At 55.3% G+C, this 19,201-nt stretch overlaps 1 protein-coding gene across 2 annotated transcripts; it reads left to right on the top strand.

Annotated features, from left to right (window-relative positions):
• The first annotated feature begins 535 nt into the window (after positions 1 to 535).
• Positions 536 to 18,808, top strand: MPP1 (MAGUK p55 scaffold protein 1). Of its 2 annotated transcripts, none has more exons than XM_085060170.1 (12): positions 536 to 741; positions 6,558 to 6,701; positions 7,041 to 7,119; positions 8,125 to 8,210; positions 9,346 to 9,414; positions 12,255 to 12,451; positions 12,691 to 12,797; positions 13,684 to 13,764; positions 14,377 to 14,457; positions 14,844 to 15,046; positions 15,463 to 15,537; positions 17,545 to 18,808. In XM_085060170.1, exons 1-12 carry the CDS (start codon positions 640 to 642, stop codon positions 17,719 to 17,721), a joined length of 1,401 nt encoding a protein of 466 aa, XP_084916296.1. In that variant the 5' UTR covers positions 536 to 639; the 3' UTR covers positions 17,722 to 18,808. The 2 variants fall into 2 exon arrangements, with proteins under 2 accessions (XP_084916296.1, XP_084916297.1); XM_085060171.1 differs by lacking the exon at positions 536 to 741 and adding an exon at positions 2,595 to 2,666.
• Positions 18,809 to 19,201: the final 393 nt, after the last annotated feature.

Here is a 19,201-nt window from a genome sequence, read left to right as displayed (position 1 = left end):
CGGGGCTTTCTTATAGGAGGAGCAGAGACTGATCTCTTCTCTGCTGTGAGCAGTGACAGGAACTGAGGGAATGGCCTGAAGCTGTGTCAGGGGAGCTTTAGTTGGATGTTAGGGACAGATTCTCCACCCAGAGAGTGCTCGGGCATTGGAACAGTGGTCACAGCAGCAAGCTGATGGATTCCAAGGAGCGTTTAAACAATGCCCGCACGGTGTGGCTCTTGGGGCTGTCCCGTGCAGGGCCCGGAGCTGGACTCGATGACCCCTGCGGGTCCGTCCCAACTCAGCATATTCCGTGATCTGGGCACTCGGGCACGACCAGGGCAGGCACGGGCGAGGGGCTGGCACAGCCCTGCCGCCATGGGGACACCGCCACGGGGAAAAAGCCCGGCGGCAGCGGGGACACACCGCCCGACCCTCCCAGCGCCGCCACCGCCGCCCCGGTGCCTGCTCCTCTGCCCCGCCGCCGGGCGGCCCTGCCGAGCCCCGGCTCCGTGCCCGGCCCGCCCCGCCGCTTGGCTCCGCCCGCCGCCAGCCCCGCCGCACACGGGCGGAGCGTGCGGGGAGCCCGCGGGCTGCCGGAGCCGGGCCGGGCCGCTCAGCGCTGCCGGGGCCAGCGGAGCGCCCGCAGCTGCCGCCGCCATGACCCTCAAGTCGGGGCGCAGCGCCGGCGGCGGCAGCATGAGGACGGCGCTCTCCGACCTCTACTTGGAGCACCTCCTGCAGAACCGGCCCAAGCCCGAGGTGAGCGGCCCGCTGCGCCCCCGGACCCCGCGCCTCCGCCTGCCCCGCTCCCGGAGCCCATCCCGCCCGGCCACATCCCCGCCGAGCTCCGGCAGGGAGCCGCGGCGTGCCCCGCTCCCCTGCTGGCCCGTGGCCCAGGCCCGCACGGGTCCCCCGGGGGTCCCACTCCATCTCGTCCCTCCCGACGTGCGGGGGAAGCAGGGTCCCGAAGGCAGGGAACCCGCGGTGGGCATCCAGCTGCGTGCCCGTGCTTGGCGTTGCTGGTCCCCAGCACCCCGGGAGCAGGGATGCTCGCTGGGGACGTGGGCTGCCGCCGGGGAGCGGTCGGACAGCGCAGCCGGCGGGGAAGAAGGAGCTGGGTGCAGGGGAGGAAGGCTCCAGCATCCTGCCACGGAGGAGATTGTGCTTGTTTTGCTGCAAAGTTGTAGCTGGTCTGAACTGGAACTGCCTGTCACATGAGCTGATTCAGCTGCTGAGCAACCTCCGGGTCCACGGCATGGGCTGCAGGAGGGTGGTGGGTCTCTTCCCCAGGGAAGGAGGATGCAACCAGCCCTGCTGCGGGGCAGGCAGTGAGCCGCTGGCCGCATGCACCCCACCTCCAGCAAAAGGAGAGCAGGCTGCACCAGCCCTCTTGGTTATGCTGGTTGGGCTTCTTCCTCCTTAGTGTTGTTTGGGGTCGCTTGGGTACAGCCAGGAGAAGGTCAGCAGTTCCCGGCGCTAAACAGCTAGTGCTTTTATCGCGGCAGAGATTGTCAGCTTTGAACAGGCATCCTTGGTGAAGCCATGGCATAATGTTCCTGGAGTGAGGTTTCCTTGCAGCTGTGAGGAGCTTCTGAGAGAGAGCAGGGAGGAAATTTCCCTCAAGTGCTGTCCTTGGCCTATCCTGTTGGACACTTAAACATGCAAAAGAGGCTTGTCAGATCTGTCTCACACCAGTGGCTCATCTGCTTTTTATGGTTCAACCCGGGCAGGGTGCTTTGAATAAAACAGTAGGAAAAAAAATTAAAGCAAAGTGTCTGGACCAGGCAGCTGCTGAGAGGAGCTCTCCCGTCCTTCTGCCTGCAAGATCCAGGCAGAAGGCCTGCCTGGCTGCAAACAGAGCAAGGATGAATTGCCAATAGCAGCAGAGCATGGAAAATGTAGGAGCAGCCCTACAGCTCCCCGGTGTTATGGTGTATTTATTTCAGAAGGGATAAAGAGAGAGAGAGATGGTGAACTGAGATCTGCATGAGGCCTTTTAAAAGGAGCTCTGTAGGGCTGGCTCCCAGCAGTGTCCTGAGCTTGCCAGTTGCTCATCTGTGTGTCATGGGTGTGCAGAGATGGTGCTGTGGCACCTCCGTGGGACACTAGGACATTGCCCAACAGCAGCTCTTGGGAAGGGTGCTGGGTGTGCCTGGCTGCTCCTGGTCTGGAGTCAAACAGGGCTATTGGTATGTTTCTCTTCTCCATTTTCTCTGGCAGAGCCACGTTCTGGGAAGTGCTGTCCTGTGTTCCTCACGTGGTGGCAGGGCATGCAAATCATGGCAAGTGGAAGCCATGTTATTGCTAGAAAACAGCCCGAGGCCTCTTCTTTTGAGCCTCACCACGTGCCTGCATATCTTTGCCATATCTCCTGACTGACAAGTACAGATTTACCAAAAAGGTGTGGGCTTTATTCCCAGCTGTGCACCTGGATGGCAGGATGACCTTGGGCTTGTCCCTTTATCATCTGTGACTCAGTTTCCAAGCTGTAAAGTGGGCAGTGAATGTGACCTTTGGGAGTTTGGTGGAGAAAAGGAGAATACTTCTGGGGAGACCTGTCCTTGAGGGTGCAAAGGGAACACTGCACTTCCCTCTGGGCAGCAGTTCCCAGCATCCAACCAGCAGCAGCTCCGAAGCAGACTGAGGCCACGGTCCCCAGGGACCAAATCCTGAACTGACCAAAGGTAAAACTCAGTTGAAAGCCAAGCTAAACTTCTGGCTTTGACCAATGAAGTGGGGAGGGCTGGTTCCAAGTTTTTAATCCCAAATGTATTTTGCTGTGTGTAACAGCTGCAGAAGAAAAGCTGTTTGGCAGGGCTTGTTCCGGAAGCTGGGATGGAGAGGCAGGGCAGCTCCTTCTTCTGTCAGTGTTGTGGTTTCACTGGTTGTCCCTTGGAGGTGACCAGCTTCTCAAACACATCTGGAAGGCTGCATCAGCCTTTTCTGGCGGGAAGGAGGTGCCTCAGCAAAACTGACTGTGCTCCCTTGAAAATCTGGCCCATCTCCATTGCAGCATTCTGTGATCTGGAGTCAGTGTGAGGGCACACAGGGCTGGCAGCATCTTCTGGCTGCCACAACCATTTTGTATCCCTCCTATTTCTCTGTTCCCCTTCTCACAGAGACCTGTTGGTGTTGCCGGGCCTTTTCCCGGTGTCAGCAATGTAATCCTTTTTGGTTTAAATGTTTGTTGGTTTGATTCTTTTTTTTTTTAACTTCAATCATATTGCTTGAAGGGGTTTTAGGTGAGATTGTTCCTGTGGTTGTGCAGGCAGACTTGAGAAGTCAGTAGCCCCTGGCAGAATGAATTACTTCTAAATGTCCACGTGGCTGCTGCTCTCCAGCCTGCTGAAGCAGCCCAAAGCAGCTCCCAAGCTCAGTTTTTTGCTACTTTGCTTTTTTACATATTTCTATGTATTTTAAGCTGTACAAAACTGAGATGGACACATCCTGGATGGGGAGGGAGGCAAGGGTGGGAGGAGATATTGCTGGGTCAGGACATCTCTGCCCCAAGCAGTGCCCCAACCTCCCTGCGTGCATCCATGGCAATTATAATGTGAGGGGTAATGATTCATGGGGGAAGCTGGGATTTTGTTCCTCACAGTGTGAGAAGAGTGTGTCTTCCTACCAGCCAAGAGGGCAATCCCAGAGAAACCTGGCTCCAGAGTTCCTTCTTGCATCCAGGCTGCTGTACTTTGGAGACCCACTTGGCAAAACCAACAGCACTTTTCTCTGCATACTCGTCAGCCAGCCCTGTTTTTCCAAGGCTACCTGATACTGAAATCTCTTGGTTTAGAGCAGCCAGGAGAGCCCAGGAACCAAATCTCGGAATGTGCCCTTTGCACTACAGTGCTGCTTTCCTCAAGTGTTGCTTCAGCCTCCTGCAAACAAGCTGCCCAGTTAATGTTTGATTTGCCCATGGCATGGGAGCCAGTGCAGCAGCAGGAGCAACCTTGGCAGATAGTGCTGACCCCACTGGGGGACAGGATGCCAAGTCCTGGGATCCTCACCACATTCCCTGCTGGTAAACACTGCCCAAGGAACTGGTACACTTCCCTCTGCCCAGGGAGATGGGGCAGAAATCTGGGCTCTTGAGGAAAATGCAGGTGGGGAGCTGTGGAGCACCTCTGACCCATGGAGCTAGTGGCTCTTCTGTGCATTGCCGCTGGAGCAGGATTTGTGCAGGAGGATTTGTACCCTTGTCAGCCAGCTGCAAGGCACACACGGCTGCTGAGTGCTGGGCTGTCCAGCACCCCTGTTGCACAGCTCAGCCCCAAAACCTCGTTGCCCCACCTCTGCCCCGGGCAGTGACAGAGCCCGGGGCTGTGTGGAGCTGGCAGTGGCTGGTGACCACAAGCCGGCTCTCAGCAGCACTCACAGATGTTTCCTGTGGAGCAGTGCACAAGGAGGAGAGTCTGGCAAGTCACCAGCGTGACTCGAAAGGCTCTTGAGGTCACAGACTCTGCTGGGCCAAGCCAGCCAAGAGCGTGGCAGCTGCCAGGAGAGTGCAAGGTGATCTGGCCAGCCCGCTCATGTGCATGGGGTGTGAGAGCCATGCACGTCTCCTGTTTCTGGGTGCCAATACAGGGCTGGAATCTGTCACCCCAAGGGTCCTGGTTGTCGTCATGAACCAGGCCTCATGAACATGTCCTCCTGTCCCCTTGCACTGGCTGCCCAGTGCCATCAGCAAAAAAGGCCACACCATCCCAGCATGGCTCTGGGCAGAGAGAGTTGTTGGAGGACCCTTCTGCATTCACAGCTGCCATCAAGTGACTGGTGGCCATTCCCAGGCACAGCAGCAAGTCTCTGGTGACAGGGCTTGTTCTCCAGGAGTCACCAGGGTGACACCAGTGCTGAGTCAGCATCGAGGGCTGGGTGTTTTCTCCAGCTCTCAGCAAAAAGCAAAGGTCGGGGCCAGGAAGTTCAGCTGATGGGGATGGTGGGGATGGGAACTCCCAGTCCCTGGAGCAGACTGTGCTGTGTCCTGGGTCATCGGGCTCTGCTGAGCCTTGAGGTTTGGAGCCAGGAATTGCATGGTCTAACACTTTCCCAAGGCTTGACCAAGATAAGTATGATCTGTGCTGACTCCAACCACCTCATGGGCACTTTGGCCTCGGGTTGGTCTGGAGAAGGTCCTTGTCCTCCTATTCCTCTTTGCACCTGCTGTTCTGGCAGAGGGGGACAGCTGGCAGAGAGCTGAGGGACAGCTCTAGGTATGCACTGTGCTGAATCTGTTCCTCTGCACTGCAAATGGTGTGGGAGCATCGTGTCCTACTAGAGCTGGCAAGCCAGGCTGGAGGCATGAGTGCAACCTTCTACCCTGTGAGTCCATAGCCTGGGTGCTGTTCTGGGCTGGGATTCAGCCTTCTCCATGTTTAAGCCATTGGCAGCTGGAGCTCACATGGTTGCCTTTTGAGGAGGAGGTTGGTTGGCACTTTGGGAAGTAGTTGGCTTAAAAATAAATTGCTGCATCATGGGCACACAGTTCCCAGAGCCCCTTCCCTCCCTGGCCCAGCCCCACCAGTGCCTTTTCTGGGGGCTGGGACAGTGACTGTGCCTGTTCTGCCCCTCTCTGCCAGCACCTCTCCTGCTATCCTTGTTAGTCCTGACTCTGCTGCCCCTTCCTTTGGCTCCCTGTGGGAATTTGTGCCAGCAGGGCGGGCAGGAGCTACAGATTGAAGCTGACCTGGGTTTTGCTGGGCCAGCACTGATGTGGGAGAGGCTTGATGAAAGTCCGCTGCACTTGGGGCCAAACAGGCACATTTGTGAGCTGTGTCGAGACATTGCCCAGCATGTCTGAGGGATTTAATGGGGCTGAGTCAGGCTTTCTTGGGCTGAGAGAGGGAAGGTCACCTGGCAGGATGGGTTTGGAGGTCTTTGCATAGGACAGCATGCACTCTCCATCTGCCCTGGTGCCAGCACATGCTGGAAACCAAGAACAGAGGTTTGTTCAGGACTGAAAGCCCCTGCCTAGCTTCCCAGTGCAAACCAGCATGAGAGGACCTGTAGCTGGGATCTGGGAAGGGGAACAGGCTGTTTCTGGCTGGCTTGGCAGCACACTGCCTTCAGTGCCTGGATGTTGTGTACATGGCTCTGCACCTTGTCAGTTGCCCACAGATGCAGGTCAGAAAAGGTTGAACTTGCAAACTGAGCAAGAGCAAAGCCAGTTCTCAGGGGTGAGTCCCAAACTGTTCTCTTCATTTGGTGAAGATATCCTGGGCTTTATGCTCTGCAACAAGCTAACTGTGAGCCGAGTGCTGCTGCGACACAGGAGTGTGTGTGACTCTTTGCTTCAGAAGATCAGCTGTGGACCCTTTTGGCTTCTGCTACCTGTAGCTTTTCCAAAGTTTTCCTACATCCTGTGTTTCCCACACTGGAAAACCGCAGATTAAACCCACATCCACATCTCCAAGGCTCGAGCTCTTCTACTCCTTTTCTTGCCCTTAGTGTCTTCTCCTCCCCTGTGCTCCACCTGCGCCTCAGGCACCTTAACATATTTGAGTAGCTCAGCCCCACAGCAGGGACCCAGCAATCCCAGGTGGAGCCCCTAAACCATGGTCTCTGTTTTGCCCCGACAGGCCATCACTCAGTCCCCAAACGCCATGACTGAGGACATTTATACCAACGGCTCAGCGACCCTGGGCAGCCCCTCGCACAGCAGCAGCCGCGAGGTGCGCAAGATCCGCCTTGTCCAGTTCGAGAAGGTCACCGAGGAGCCCATGGTGAGAGCTGGCAAGACCCCAAAGCTTGATGGCACCTGGGGGGGTGGAGGGGCAGGTTTAGCTGTGCCAGCAGGCTGGCCTTGAGGGAGACAGATCACTGGAGATCTCGGCCATGGGAAAAAGGTGCTGGACTCTGCCTTCTGCCCGGGGACCTGAAGTGAGCCCCACAAAGGGTGGTGATGCTGTGCCAAGAGGAGCTGCAGCAGCCTGAGCTGGCCTAGCTGGGTTTTCCCCCTAGCCACTGCACAGCCCACTGTGAACATGGGCCTGGAGAGGACTTTGTGAGGGCAGGAGAGCAGTTCCCTGCAGTGAGCAGTCATGGATTTTCCTGTCTTCCAGGGAATCACGCTGAAGCAAAATGACAAGCAGAGCTGCATGGTGGCCAGGATCTTCCATGGGGGCATGATTCACAGACAAGGTAACAAGGCTTTCATAGAAGCAGTGCATGGGGTGCACATCTGCAGGTGGTTTTTCCCCATGGAGCAGTAAGGCAGGTCCTCAGCACTGCTGGCTTTCCCCTGTGACATAGACATCTGTGCCTGTTCCTCCCTTAGGGATCTGTCAGGAATTGGTCTCTCTGCATGGTTGTCATGTTAATACACTGGATGCTTTAGGGATAAATAAAGGGTTGGGGGAAGGGTTCTCCCAAAAAGGAACTGGAGATCATCTGTCCCTCTTTCATGGTGGGGTCACTGTAAGAAGAGATGGATCATACCCTGGAGACTGTGGGGGGAAGCTCTTCCTGTTCCTAAAGTGCACAGGTGGGACAGGCATCCTGTAGATTGGCTCTGCAGACCAAAAGAAAGTGCCAAAAGAAATAAATAAGTGCTATTTTCTGGTTTTGGGTCTTGCCAAGGAGGCGTGGATACGAGATGTTCTCTGCTTAGAAGAGGCTGCTTTTCCAGCCTTGGATCCAAGTGGGAAGTCTGTGCTTACCACTGCCAAAATAAGACAGGAGCTATTCCAATAACACTGCTGGAGCCTGATTTTCAGCAGTATATCTGAGGCTGTAATCTGCCTGGGTATGTGAACTGAAAACACACGAAGTCCGGAATGCTTATGTTAAGGGCACTGTAAGGAGGTTGTCATTGGCTTCAGGTGAGGTACTTGGGGTTGTGTTTGAAACTCTGAAACAGGTGCTTTGAACAGTCCAAGGCACTTTCCACATAGTGGAAAGCAGCCTGATGACCTTAGGAGTGGCTACATGTGTGCATTGGGTGGAGGGGGAAGAATTCATTCCCCCTGTGCTTTACTCCCATGTGCTGAGATGACATGTGTGGCTCCAGAATACTGTAGCAAATGGCAAATACTGTGGTGTCCTGGCCACAGCTTGCCCAGGAGGCTGATGGAGCTGTGTAATTTGGGTTTGGTGAGCAGGTCTTGTCCCTTGTCTGCATTTTTATGTTTCTCACGTTGCTGGCAGGCTCCCTTCACGTGGGTGATGAAATCATAGAAATCAATGGGCAGAGTGCGAGCAACCACTCAGTTGATCAGCTGCAGAAGATGCTGGTAGGTATCTGTGTTTGTCAGGGCTGTTCCCTGGGGAGGACCCCTTTGGCCTGCATGCTGTGAGCATTCACTCCCTCCCAGACACCAGAGTCAGCACACAGCATCCTGCATACAGCACTGTGATGTGGCAGAAACCACTCTGCATGCAGCCCCAGTGGGGTCTGTGCTTGCTGCTTGTTTCTGGCCTCCTGGAGCAGCAGTGAAGGCTGTTAGTGGGTTCCTGACATGTGCTGATGTGTGTGGGGCTTGGAAACCACCTCTGTTTGCCAAGGCTAGTGTGCAACTCCAGCCTAGGGCTGGCTGCTCTTGCAGACCTGAGCCACACATGCATGTCACATTGGTGCCATTTTCCTGCTGCTGAGGTCACGGTGATCCTGCCACACCCTTGCCAGAGCCAGCTTTGGACAGGGCCTCACACCTGCCTTGAATTCATACATTGCTGATCCTGATCCATGCCCAATATATGGGACCTTGTTGGAGGGAGGTGGTGGTGCAGCTGAGGACACCCACCAGCAGCCTAAGCAGGAGGTTTGGCCTTGCCAGAGTGCCACAGGGTGTCCCTGCTCCAGACAGCAGGACCAAGGAGGAGTTTGTTTTTGCCTCCTGAGAAGGGTGGTTGGCCCAGGAGATGCTTCCAAGCCTCCACATGTGATTGTCCCCATGGGACCATGTGGGTCTTGTGATGCATGAGAGGCAGCAGTGCACTGGCCTGTGGCAGGCAAGAGAGTGCTGTGCCTCTAATGTCACCAGGAGGGGCAAGCATGGAGGGAACAGATGGAGGGGACCTGGCAGAACAAGCCTCTCCTCCCAGGCTCTTCACTGGAGCAGCCAGGGCAGAGATGATGCTGATCTCCATCTTTATTCTTGTGTTGCTTAGCAGTGCCCACAACCAGACCTTTGTGGGAGTGCTGATGTTCCCCCCGGCCTGGCACAAGTATGGCTAAGCCATGCTGCCTTGGCAGAGCTGTTTCTGACGAGGCTGTGGTGTCCCCCAGCACCACAGCACTGTGGGGAGCACCCAGCAGCCCTGCCTGGCAGGTTCTGGCACTCAGCACCTCCCTGCACAAGTTGCTGCTGTTGAGCTGCCTCCAGACACCACCTCCTCCAACTCTTGTTTCTCCCCTTTGTTCACTAGAAAGAAACCAAGGGGATGGTCTCATTAAAAGTCATTCCCAACCAGCAAAGCCGCCTCCCTGCTCTCCAGGTAAGTGCAGCCCCTGGACCTGCGGGCAGTGCTGGGATGTGGCTGTGGGGCAGGGTGGGACCAGTGCAAACCATGCAGGACCAGCGTTTGGGAGAGAGCTGTGCTGAGCCAGGGGTGTCAGGGCAAGGGGATGGCTGCCTTGTCACCTTGTCGGAGCTAATGGAGGCTGCATAGACCTGTCCTGTGCTTACATCACTGCAGACAACCATATGTTGGGCCTGTGTGGATGTATTTACCCAAAGTGTGTGTAGGAACACAGGGCTGGGATGTCTGAGCCACTGTGGTGTTTGGGGATGGGAAAGCAGTGGCAGGTGCACAGCAGGGAGCACACGAGGGTCTCGTTCAGAGCCACATCCCTGTGTCAGGGACAGCCCCAGGCTCTGTGCTCCCTGCTGTCACCATGCTGGGTGCAGCAGCCCCAGCGAGGGTGACGTCGGTCCGGATGCTGCCGTGCACAGCGTGGGAGGAAGGAAGCAGTGGGGGAAAGGAAGGCAGCTCCTCACACCTGCTGTCACTGCCAGGGTGGGGGCCATGCTGTGTCACCAGGGGGTGACACCTGCCTGGCTTTGCCTCTGAAGTCCTGCTGTGGCTGAAATAGGACAGTGGGGAGGGCTGTGTCCTCTGCCAAGACTCCAGTGTGTGGTAGCTGGGTTGCTGTCTTGTCTTGGTGCAGGAGCCAGCCCCAGTGCAGCCCCCTGTCATGGACAGGCAGGGGTGGGAGAGGAGTTCAGACAGTGGGCTGGATGGTGCTGGGCTGGGCTGAGGGAGCACATTTGTGTGAGTTGTTCTTTACCCAGAGAAGCTGGATTTCTGAATGTGGTGGCAAGTGTTGGTGTCTCTGTTTATTGCTCAGCCCATGCTGTTCCCAGTCCTGCTCAACCAGCTTTGCATGTATGTTTATTAAACACTGGCCCGTGTCTGTCCTTCCCTGCTGTCAATCTGCCCTCCCTGTCCTGACCCAGCCAGCTCCAGTTGGCCAGCTCAGTGCCAGGGGAAAAGCTGCCTCTGAGGAAAAGAATTGCTGGCTCACCTGAGGCTGGCATGGTCTCAGGGAAAGACACAGGGACAAACTCCTTCCCAGCAACAATTGTACTCCTGCTGTGCCCAGGGCAATGGTGCTGTCTGCTTTCCAGAACCACAGCTGCTCATGTCTCTGTTTGTTACAGTACCACCACCAAGAGTGGACTTCTTTGCCACTCCTGGATGCCCATGATCACCTTTATTTCAGTGCCTGGCAGGCAGCATGGTGAAGATCCTGGCATCATGATTCCCCTCTGCCCTGGCTTGCCCCACAGCCTGTAACTTCAAGGCTGAGTGTCTCTTGGGACAGGGTCTTAATGAGAGGAAGCACAGAGCATTCAAGACTCTTGAGGTCACCTCTAGCATATTCCCTGCAGCCTTTTGACTTTAAAGACCAGGACTTCTCATGCTGGAGCCTGCTCAGAGCCTGGGTGTCAGCCCCCCAGAGAGGGGCTGGCAGCAAAGCCCTGTGCAGCTGTGGGTGATGTGTGGAGCTGTCTGATGCCAACTCCAAAATGGCCTGGCTTGGGGCACCAGTGTGCAGGAGCAGAAAGCTCAGGGCAGTGCTTGCTGTGTATCCCTTGTTGTGTATCATCAGCTTCTTGGTGTCAGAGAGTACTTCAAAAGCAAGCATCAGCTCTCATCCTGGAAGGAGCTTCCACTCTTATTGTTTTCCCAATTTCATTTTTTTTTGTGAGCGGTCTCCTGTCACAGCTTGATCCATATGCTCTTTTCTGGCAGTGAAAGGGAACCATGTTTGTGTCCTGATGGCTCTGTGCCTCCAGCAGCACAGCTGAGGGAGGACATACTGTGGGAAATGGTTTTAATGTGGAACAAGGACAGCATGGTCCACTCTACCCAGGGAGGATGACTTTCCAGGCCCTGCCTATCCCATCTGAGGACAGGGGAGGCATCACCCCATGTCAAACCCTGTGCCCCATTTTGCTACATGCTGTGTTTCTAGGATAGCTAACTTGCTAGGGTCATGCTCAGGGTTCCCTGAACTCTGCCTTTCACTCCTAATCCTCCATACTCTGCCTGGCTTTGCCTCCACTCTAGTCCTGACAGGGTCCTGGTGGGAATAGGTGCTGTAGACTTTCTGAAAGAGCTGAGCAAGCAGAAGGGACAGGGAAAGCCAAATTTCTCTCACCTTCTTGGTCCCCAGGGTTTCCCCAGCCTTCAGAGGGTGCACAGTAACATGAGAAGCAGCAGCAGCAGCTTGTTTCGAGTTGCAGTTCTGATGAATTGTACCTTTGTGAGAGTAGCTGATACTGAAGGGACCAGGACAGACCAAAGCAGGGATGGATACATCACTCCAGCCTTGGCTCACTGAAGGCCTTGTGCCATGCAGGGAGTGCCCAGCTCTGGGGTAAAGCAGCACAGAGCAGCTGAGATTGAGCCATGGCCTTCTGTGGGGTTCCTGTTGCAATGTCTCCTCTGTGGCTGGCTGAACTCACCAGCACTCTGCAGCAGCCAGAGCACTGCAGGAAGGCTCCATGCAGGGTTTGAACACCAACTGTGGGTGTGTGGGTCTGCCTGGAGGCAGCAGCCCTGTCACTAGCTCCCAGTAGGGCCAAGATGCCACCCTCCCTTTCTTATCCACGCACCAGCACATCTGACTACAATTCCGTGCCCAAACCTTTTCCCCTAAGCTTTGTGCACCTCCTTTCTCCCCGTGTAGCCTTGTGGGGCCTGGAAAGCTCCAGCGACCTTGTGCCAGGAGCAGTCTCTTCAGTCACCGCTGGGGAGTGCAATGTGGGGGCCAAACTCAAGTCACCCTGCATGGCCATGCTGACTCTGCTTTGTTCTCTTTTTTGCAGATGTTCATGAGGGCACAGTTTGACTACGACCCCAAAAAAGACAACCTGATCCCCTGCAAGGAAGCAGGACTGAAGTTTCAGATTGGCGATGTGATTCAGATCATAAACAAGGATGACAGCAACTGGTGGCAGGGCCGGGTGGAGGGCTCCTGCACCGAGTCAGCAGGACTCATCCCTTCTCCAGAGCTGCAGGAGTGGTAGGTCCCTGGATTTGGCCAGAAGGGCTGGATCTGGGAGTGGAGGTGGGAGCAGTGACCACGTGCTAGCAGGAGTTTGACTGTGGTGGGATAAGGCAAAAGTCCCCTTCATGTGCCTGTCCCAGCAGCCTGTCCCAGCAGCCAACCTGTTTCTCTTGCACGTCTGAGGGACAATCCTGCTGCTGTCCCAGGGCTTGAGGTGACAGCTGGGCCACGGTGGTGTCCTCCTCTCTTGGCAGGCGTGTGGCAAGCGTCACCCAGCCCAGCCAGAGTGAATCCCCAAGCTGCAGCCCCTTCGGGAAGAAGAAGAAGTGCAAAGATAAATACCTGGCCAAGCACAGCTCCAGTAAGTGTGAGCAGGGCAGTGGTCTCCATCCCCAGCCCTGGCCATTCCTCCCTGTTTCTGGGCAGGGCTGGGGCTGTCCTCCTTGGGAGTCACCCAAACAACCCAGCTGTGTCAGCAGTGGAACCTCAGGATATCCCATAGTTGTCACCTTTTCTGAGCCCTTCTCCAGTCTTCATACCCCTCATGCGGCCACAGCTGTGTCCCTAGGCAGTGCATGAGGCCAGGGCTGGCTCAGCACTGAGCTCCTGTGCTCTCCCCTGGTGACAATCCCTTGCACTCATGGCCCTGTAAGGTCAGGCTCCCCACCCTCAAACCCCACAGGCTGCTGAACACAGGGCAGGCAGTGGCAGTGTTGCTGCTCAGCAATTAGGGAGCAGCCTGAACTGTTCCCAAGCTGCAAAGTCCTGTCACTGGTGGGGCAGGGAGGTGCCCCTCAGCCACCCATGCCAGTGCCCCATGCTAAACTGAGCAAAGAGCTGGCAAAGGAGCCCAGGGATGTGCTGGCTCCTGGCCCAGCCTGCAGCTCCAACCAGAAACAAGGATCTAAATCACTCAGATGTATAAAGCTCTCTGCAGCATCCTGCTGTCTCTCTAGCCAGCACCCAGGTCCTACTGTCCTGAGCAGAATTACTGAGCAAAAGCAACCCTGGCTTCTTCAGCAGCTCCTGGTCCAGCTCCCCAGCACCCACTCTGCCCCTCACATGCTGCTTGCTGTTGCTGCTGCCCTCTTGCCCAAGCAGCCAAACGTGATGAGCTCCTAGCCCAGTCCTGACCACTCCTGTCCATCTTACTCAAGGACCTGGCTTTGGTCTCACACACACACAGCTGTGCTGCTGTGGCCAAGCTAACTCTGACCACTCTGTGTCTCGTTTCTCCTTCACCCCAGTTTTTGACCAGCTGGATGTCGTTTCCTATGAGGAGGTGGTGAGGCTGCCTGCCTTCAAGAGGAAGACTCTGGTGCTCATCGGTAGGTCCTGTCACAGGCATCCTCTGCACTCAGGGGCTGTGTGGTTGGTCCCAGTGGCAACCAGGACTGCACAGGGGCTGGGGCAGCACAGCCCTGCAAAACCTAGTAAGGTCTGGGCAGCACTTCTCCCTGCAGCAGTCATCACACAGGCTGACCCTGAGCATTGTGCAGGGTCTGGCACCTGCACTGCAATGCTGGGGTAGAGTTAAAGCAGTTCTTTGCAGCTCCTGAGTATCTTCATGGAAAATCTCTAATAAAAATAGCTCTGGTGTGTGCAGCTGCACCAAAGCAAGCACTCCTACACGGTGGGGACTGAGCACTTGGTGGTGGAATCCATGGGATGGGCAGCCCACCAAGTCCAGCCAGGCTGGCTGCTCAGCAAGCAGCAGTCCTGTCTGCAGCTGGGGCTGGAGGTGAGCATCCCCAGGGCACAGAGAGCCTCTTCCAGGGCTGGAGGACACCACAGACCAGCTCAGAAAGCACATCTTGGCAGGGAAGCCCAGGCCAAGCTCTGCACCTTTCCTCAGACCCAGAGCTGTGGAGGAGCCTCAGCATCTCAAAACAGGCTGCTCTGAGCCCAGCTCTGGTGTCCATCTCCCTCTCTCTCTGCAGGGGCCAGCGGTGTGGGTCGTAGCCACATCAAGAATGCTCTGCTCAGCAACAACCCAGAGAAGTTCATGTACCCACCCCCATGTAAGTACCCAGCCAGGGTGGAGAGCACAGCACGGGATGCATTTCCTCTGACCTCTTTGATCCAGGACTTTCTGAGAGCAGGTGGGAGGTGGGGAGATGTTCCTCCAGCACCACCAAGCCCCTAAAGTCAGAGGCCTCCACATGCAGGGCATCCCTGCCTGCTGTCCCACCTTTACCCACAGAGGCTGCAGGGCTGCTGCCACCTACTCACAGACACCTCACTCTTCTCATGCAGTGCCTGTCCCCAGCTGGCTGAGGTCCCTACTTGTCCAAAGCAGGAAGCAGTTAACAGGGGATTAGTACAGCTTAGTTTTGATGCTTGCTCTACTCTGTTCCCCTCTCCTCCTGGGGGCCAGCACTCACTCTCTCCCTCCCTTCCTCCCCAGACACCACACGCCCCCAGAAGAAGAATGAGGTGGATGGGAAGGACTATTACTTTGTCTCCACCGAGGAGATGACCCGGGACATCTCAGCCAATGAGTTCTTGGAGTTTGGAAGCTACCAGGGAAACATGTTTGGCACCAAGTTTGAAACAGTGCACAAGATCCACCAGCAGGACAAAGTCGCTATTTTGGACATTGAGCCCCAGGTAGGGAGCAGGGGAATGTGTGGGCAGGACAGGGGCTGCCACACTGAACTACCTGGGTGCTGGCTGTGACTGTCCCTGCCTTCTTTTCCCAAAGGAAAAGGCCAGCAAGCCCTGGGGTGGCAATTCCATTCGCAAGACAATGAAGGTGTTCCCTATCACAACACACACCTGGCTGTGACAGCAAAGCCACAGCCAGGCTGCTGTGGGAGCAGGTTGAAGGGACTCTTCTCCAGGAGTCCACCCAGTGAGCCCATGTCCCCAACAAGGGGAATCTCCTTTAGCCCCCACTGCCTCACAGGCACGGTGGCAGCCTGGCTGGGGGCAGCATGGGGGTGGGGGACAGCAGCCAGCTAGCTGTGCTTGCTCCTGTCCTGGGGATGGGCCACGCTCTGGTAACTGCACCCCTCTCTCCACAGACCCTCAAGATCGTCCGCACGGCCGAGCTCTCCCCGTTCATCGTCTTCATTGCCCCAACAGACAAGGCAGAGGAGGTGAGTGGTATCCCCTCCTGTCCCTCTCCTGTCCCTCTCCATCTGGGCTTGTCAGCTCACGGGCTTTCTCCCTCCTGCCCATCAGCTTATTCCTGTCTGCTTTGCTTTTGGTGGTCCAGAACTCAGCCCAGACCTAAGAAACATGAATTGCCAATTCCTGCAGCTGTAGACTCAGCAACCCTCATCCCAGCCCCGTAATCACAGTGGAAAGCACAGCCCAGTGAGGGGCTGGACCATTTATCCTGCCATCAGCTATGCAAATAGACACACAAACAACAGCTCCTTTCATTCTTTGCCTCATTAGGATGCTGATCCCTTTAACGTGAGGATGAAAGCAGCACTGATAGCACAGTTAACTCACTCAGTGCCAAGCACAAGGCTGGCAGCCACAGGCTACTACTTCCCAGGAAACCCTGCTGGATGCAGGGATGCTGCCTACCCTGCCCTACCCCATGCTGGCAGGGAGATGGGAAGAGAGCTTAACAGGAAAACCTAGAGCTTTGCTCCTCCTGGATTCAATGGCAACAAGGCCACCTCTTCCAACCCATTAAGTTTGTAGAGCTTAAGCTACAGATAGTTTGCAGAGAGGATATTTATGCAACCTTCAGAGCAAGTATTGTGCAGGTATTTAGAGGCACATTCACTGCCTGATGCAACAGGCTGGGGAGGGGGGAAAGGGACAGGTCTCAGAGCAGAAAGAGCCACTCTGTGTCACCGCTGCCTCCATCCAGCGAGGAATCACATCCTGCTGCAGTGGGCAGGGCCAGCTCTGCTGCCAGGCACTAAATATAACCCTGCAGCTCGGCTGGCTCGGAGGCGAGGGATGCGGCAGAGTTAATGTGACCCCGCAGAGCTAAAATCTACTCCTTGCCCTCCCCTCTCCACCCCCGACAGCTGCTGGCTTCAGCCACAAGATAGGAAGAATTAATTTTATAAGAATAGATGGATATTTTCAGTAATTCTTTCAAGATGAAGGTAGCTAAGCAGTATATATTTTGGTTTTTTGCCCCTAGGGTAATTACCAATTATATTTAAAGTCTGTCAGTGTTGAACTGAACACCTTCAAGACAAAAGCCTGCTGTGCCCTTAGGGAGGGTGTGGTATTGCAAATATTACTGTGTCATCTGTAATAGGTTTTTTTAGTGCTGACCACCGAAGGTCTCAGTGCTGTGATTCATGCCCAGGTGGTCTAACAAAAAAGAAGGAAATGACATAAAGACTGGTCTGATTTGGCTTTATTGATATATTTTTATGTCTGATTAATCTATTAATAATAGATGTATAATATATATGATAATTAATCTAATAATACCCATTTAGGTCTATTAATATCTGCACACAGCAGAGCTCAGCAAGGACTACACCCCAAGCTATCCCTCCTCCCCAGGCAGAGAAGCTGCCTGTCTTTCCAGCTCCATTAGGGAAGTATGTGGAAATGGTCTGGACCTCCTTGCTGGGGGCAGACCTGCCCAGGGATGCACCCCTGGGATGCCCCTGCATGCTGGGCAGCCCAGCCACAGCAGAGGAGGGGAGAGGCAGCTTTGCTTTTGCTATTGAAGTACAGCACTAAAAAAACAAACCAAAACCAGCAGGGAGGCTGGTAAAGCTCTGCCAGGTGCTATACTGGTCAAAAGCCACTGGGAAGGGAGCATCCCACAGGGATCCTACCCAGCCTGAGGCCTGGAGCTGGTGACAGTGCCCTCCAGAGCACTGAGCAGCCTGCTGCTTGTGAACCTTCTCCCTGGGAGCTGCCACAGAGCATTTTAAAGGCAAACGTGAGACCCAGCAGGTCTGGCCTCACTCTAGCAGGTAACCTGATGCTCCCAGCACCACATGGAGTCCAGCAAAAGCCCCAGATACCAGCCCAGAGCTCACACAGCAGCTCCTGGCCCATCAGCCAAGCTGCAGGGATGCTCTGTGTTCCGATACTTCACAACCACTCGAGTTGTTCTGGTGTTGGGGTGGGCTGTGACGTGCCTCTCCTGAGCACTGTGCTTTTCCTTGCAGTCGGAGGCTCTGCAGCAGCTCCGCAAGGAGTCGGAGAGCATCCGCAGCCGATACGCACACTACTTCGACCTGTCCCTCGTCAACAACGGCGTGGAAGAGAGCCTCCAGCTGCTGCAGGAAGCCTTTGAGCAGGCCTGCAGCTCTCCACAGTGGGTGCCTGTCTCCTGGGTCTACTGAGAGGGCGCTGGAGCCCAGCCACTTCCCATCAACCATCCTGCAGCCACTGGGAAACACCTCCTCAGCTTCCCCTGCCCCACACACAGCCCAGCACAACTCCCTCCTCTGCTGCTCCACGGACATGGGCTCGGTTCATACACACAGAGGGTGTCCAGAGCTGCTCTCCTGGGGGAACAAACAGGACAGAGGCTGCCTGGGGGTCAGCCACCTCCTGTGGCGCTGTGGGGCAGATCAGTGGCTACTGCAGAGCCCAGGTTAACTCAAGAGCACAGCTCCCTGCCCTCCCCAGGCAAGGGAAAGCACACTCCTGCTGTAGCACCCAGCTGATCCTCCCTGCAGCAGTCCCAGGGGAAGTGGCAGAACAGGGGCTTTCCACACAACAATTCAGAGCCCTTCCCGGTGTCCGTGACGCTTCAAGGAAGCTCACAGCTTAGGAGGCTTCTCCCAGACCACACCAGAGCTCCTACAGCCAAGGCTTTCCTCTCACAAATGGGGAAGATGAATGTGGCATGGAGCACCCCCAGGTAGGCCTCATGTTCCCAGGTTGGAGTTTTCTGATTCCCCCTGTGCAGCCATAGGTATAAAAACTCACTGTATTGAAATTCTCACCGTGCAGCTTGGATTGTTACTGCCTGGCCAGAGAAACCAGGCAGCAGTTGAGCCAGTCCCACAGACCAAACCCCAGGGGGACTCTTCACTGGGTAAATTACATCCAGCCACAACTATCTGTTGCATGCAGTAGAAAAGTGTCTACAAAGATCATCCAGGCATGTTTTCCAGTCTAGGGTGTCACACACTGTATGCAAACATGAAAGCCATGCTCACCACAGGGTTTGTAGTGACTCACAAGCCCCACACCACATCTGGGAAGTATCACCGTGTCTCCTGGGCAAACCATATCCACCACATAGGTGAAAAATGTCATTTGTGTGTTTAGTCAGCTATATGGGCAAGGGGAAGGTGGTTAAAAAGTCTTGTGCAATTTTTTTTAAGGATGCCAAAAATAAAAATCTATGTGCAATAGGGACCTTCGTTCTGATCCACTGCAGGGAAACAATGAGCAGCAATAAATGTGTGCTGAAACATTGCCATGGCTGGTGTTTTACCTCTCAGGCTGGGCACTGACAAAGCAATGACAAAAGCCCCTCTCGTGATGGTCCACGTCAGTATGACAATTTCTCTGCCCCAGCAGCTTCTTCAGGAGAGGAGCACAGAGGCTGGGCATGTGGTAAAATCTGCCCCCCCTGCTCCATGAACACCAGTGACCTCTTGGGAGGAGCCAGAAGAGCAAAAAAATCACCTGTTCAAAACCAGAACTTTTATTTACTTTTTTGTAAAAAACAGTAAGTAAAAATGGACCTTTTTTTTTTCTGCTCAGGTTGTAACACCCACCAGCTGCTGTCCCCAGTGCCTGCATTATATCTCCAGCACTGGAGGGGAAGATAGACCATTAAAAGCAATGCACAAGGTTAAACCAACA

This window comes from Lichenostomus cassidix, chromosome 4A, assembly GCF_008360975.1.
Source record: "Lichenostomus cassidix isolate B80296 chromosome 4A, HeHo_3.0, whole genome shotgun sequence".
Classification (NCBI taxonomy): Eukaryota; Metazoa; Chordata; class Aves; order Passeriformes; family Meliphagidae; genus Lichenostomus; species Lichenostomus cassidix.
The sequence above is the reverse complement of the archived record's forward strand: the minus strand, read 5'-3'. Positions and strand labels throughout refer to the sequence as shown.

What these genes read in the sequence shown, in the direction of transcription:
- MPP1 (XM_085060170.1), top strand. Translation starts at nt 640, where the DNA reads ATGACCCTCAAGTCGGGGCGCAGCGCCGGCGGCGGCAGCATGAGGACG. An exon ending in ATCAGCTGCAGAAGATGCTG is followed by an intron (nt 8,211 to 9,345) that starts GTAGGTATCTGT and finishes TTTGTTCACTAG; the next exon opens with AAAGAAACCAAGGGGATGGT. An exon ending in TCTCCAGAGCTGCAGGAGTG is followed by an intron (nt 12,452 to 12,690) that starts GTAGGTCCCTGG and finishes CTCTCTTGGCAG; the next exon opens with GCGTGTGGCAAGCGTCACCC.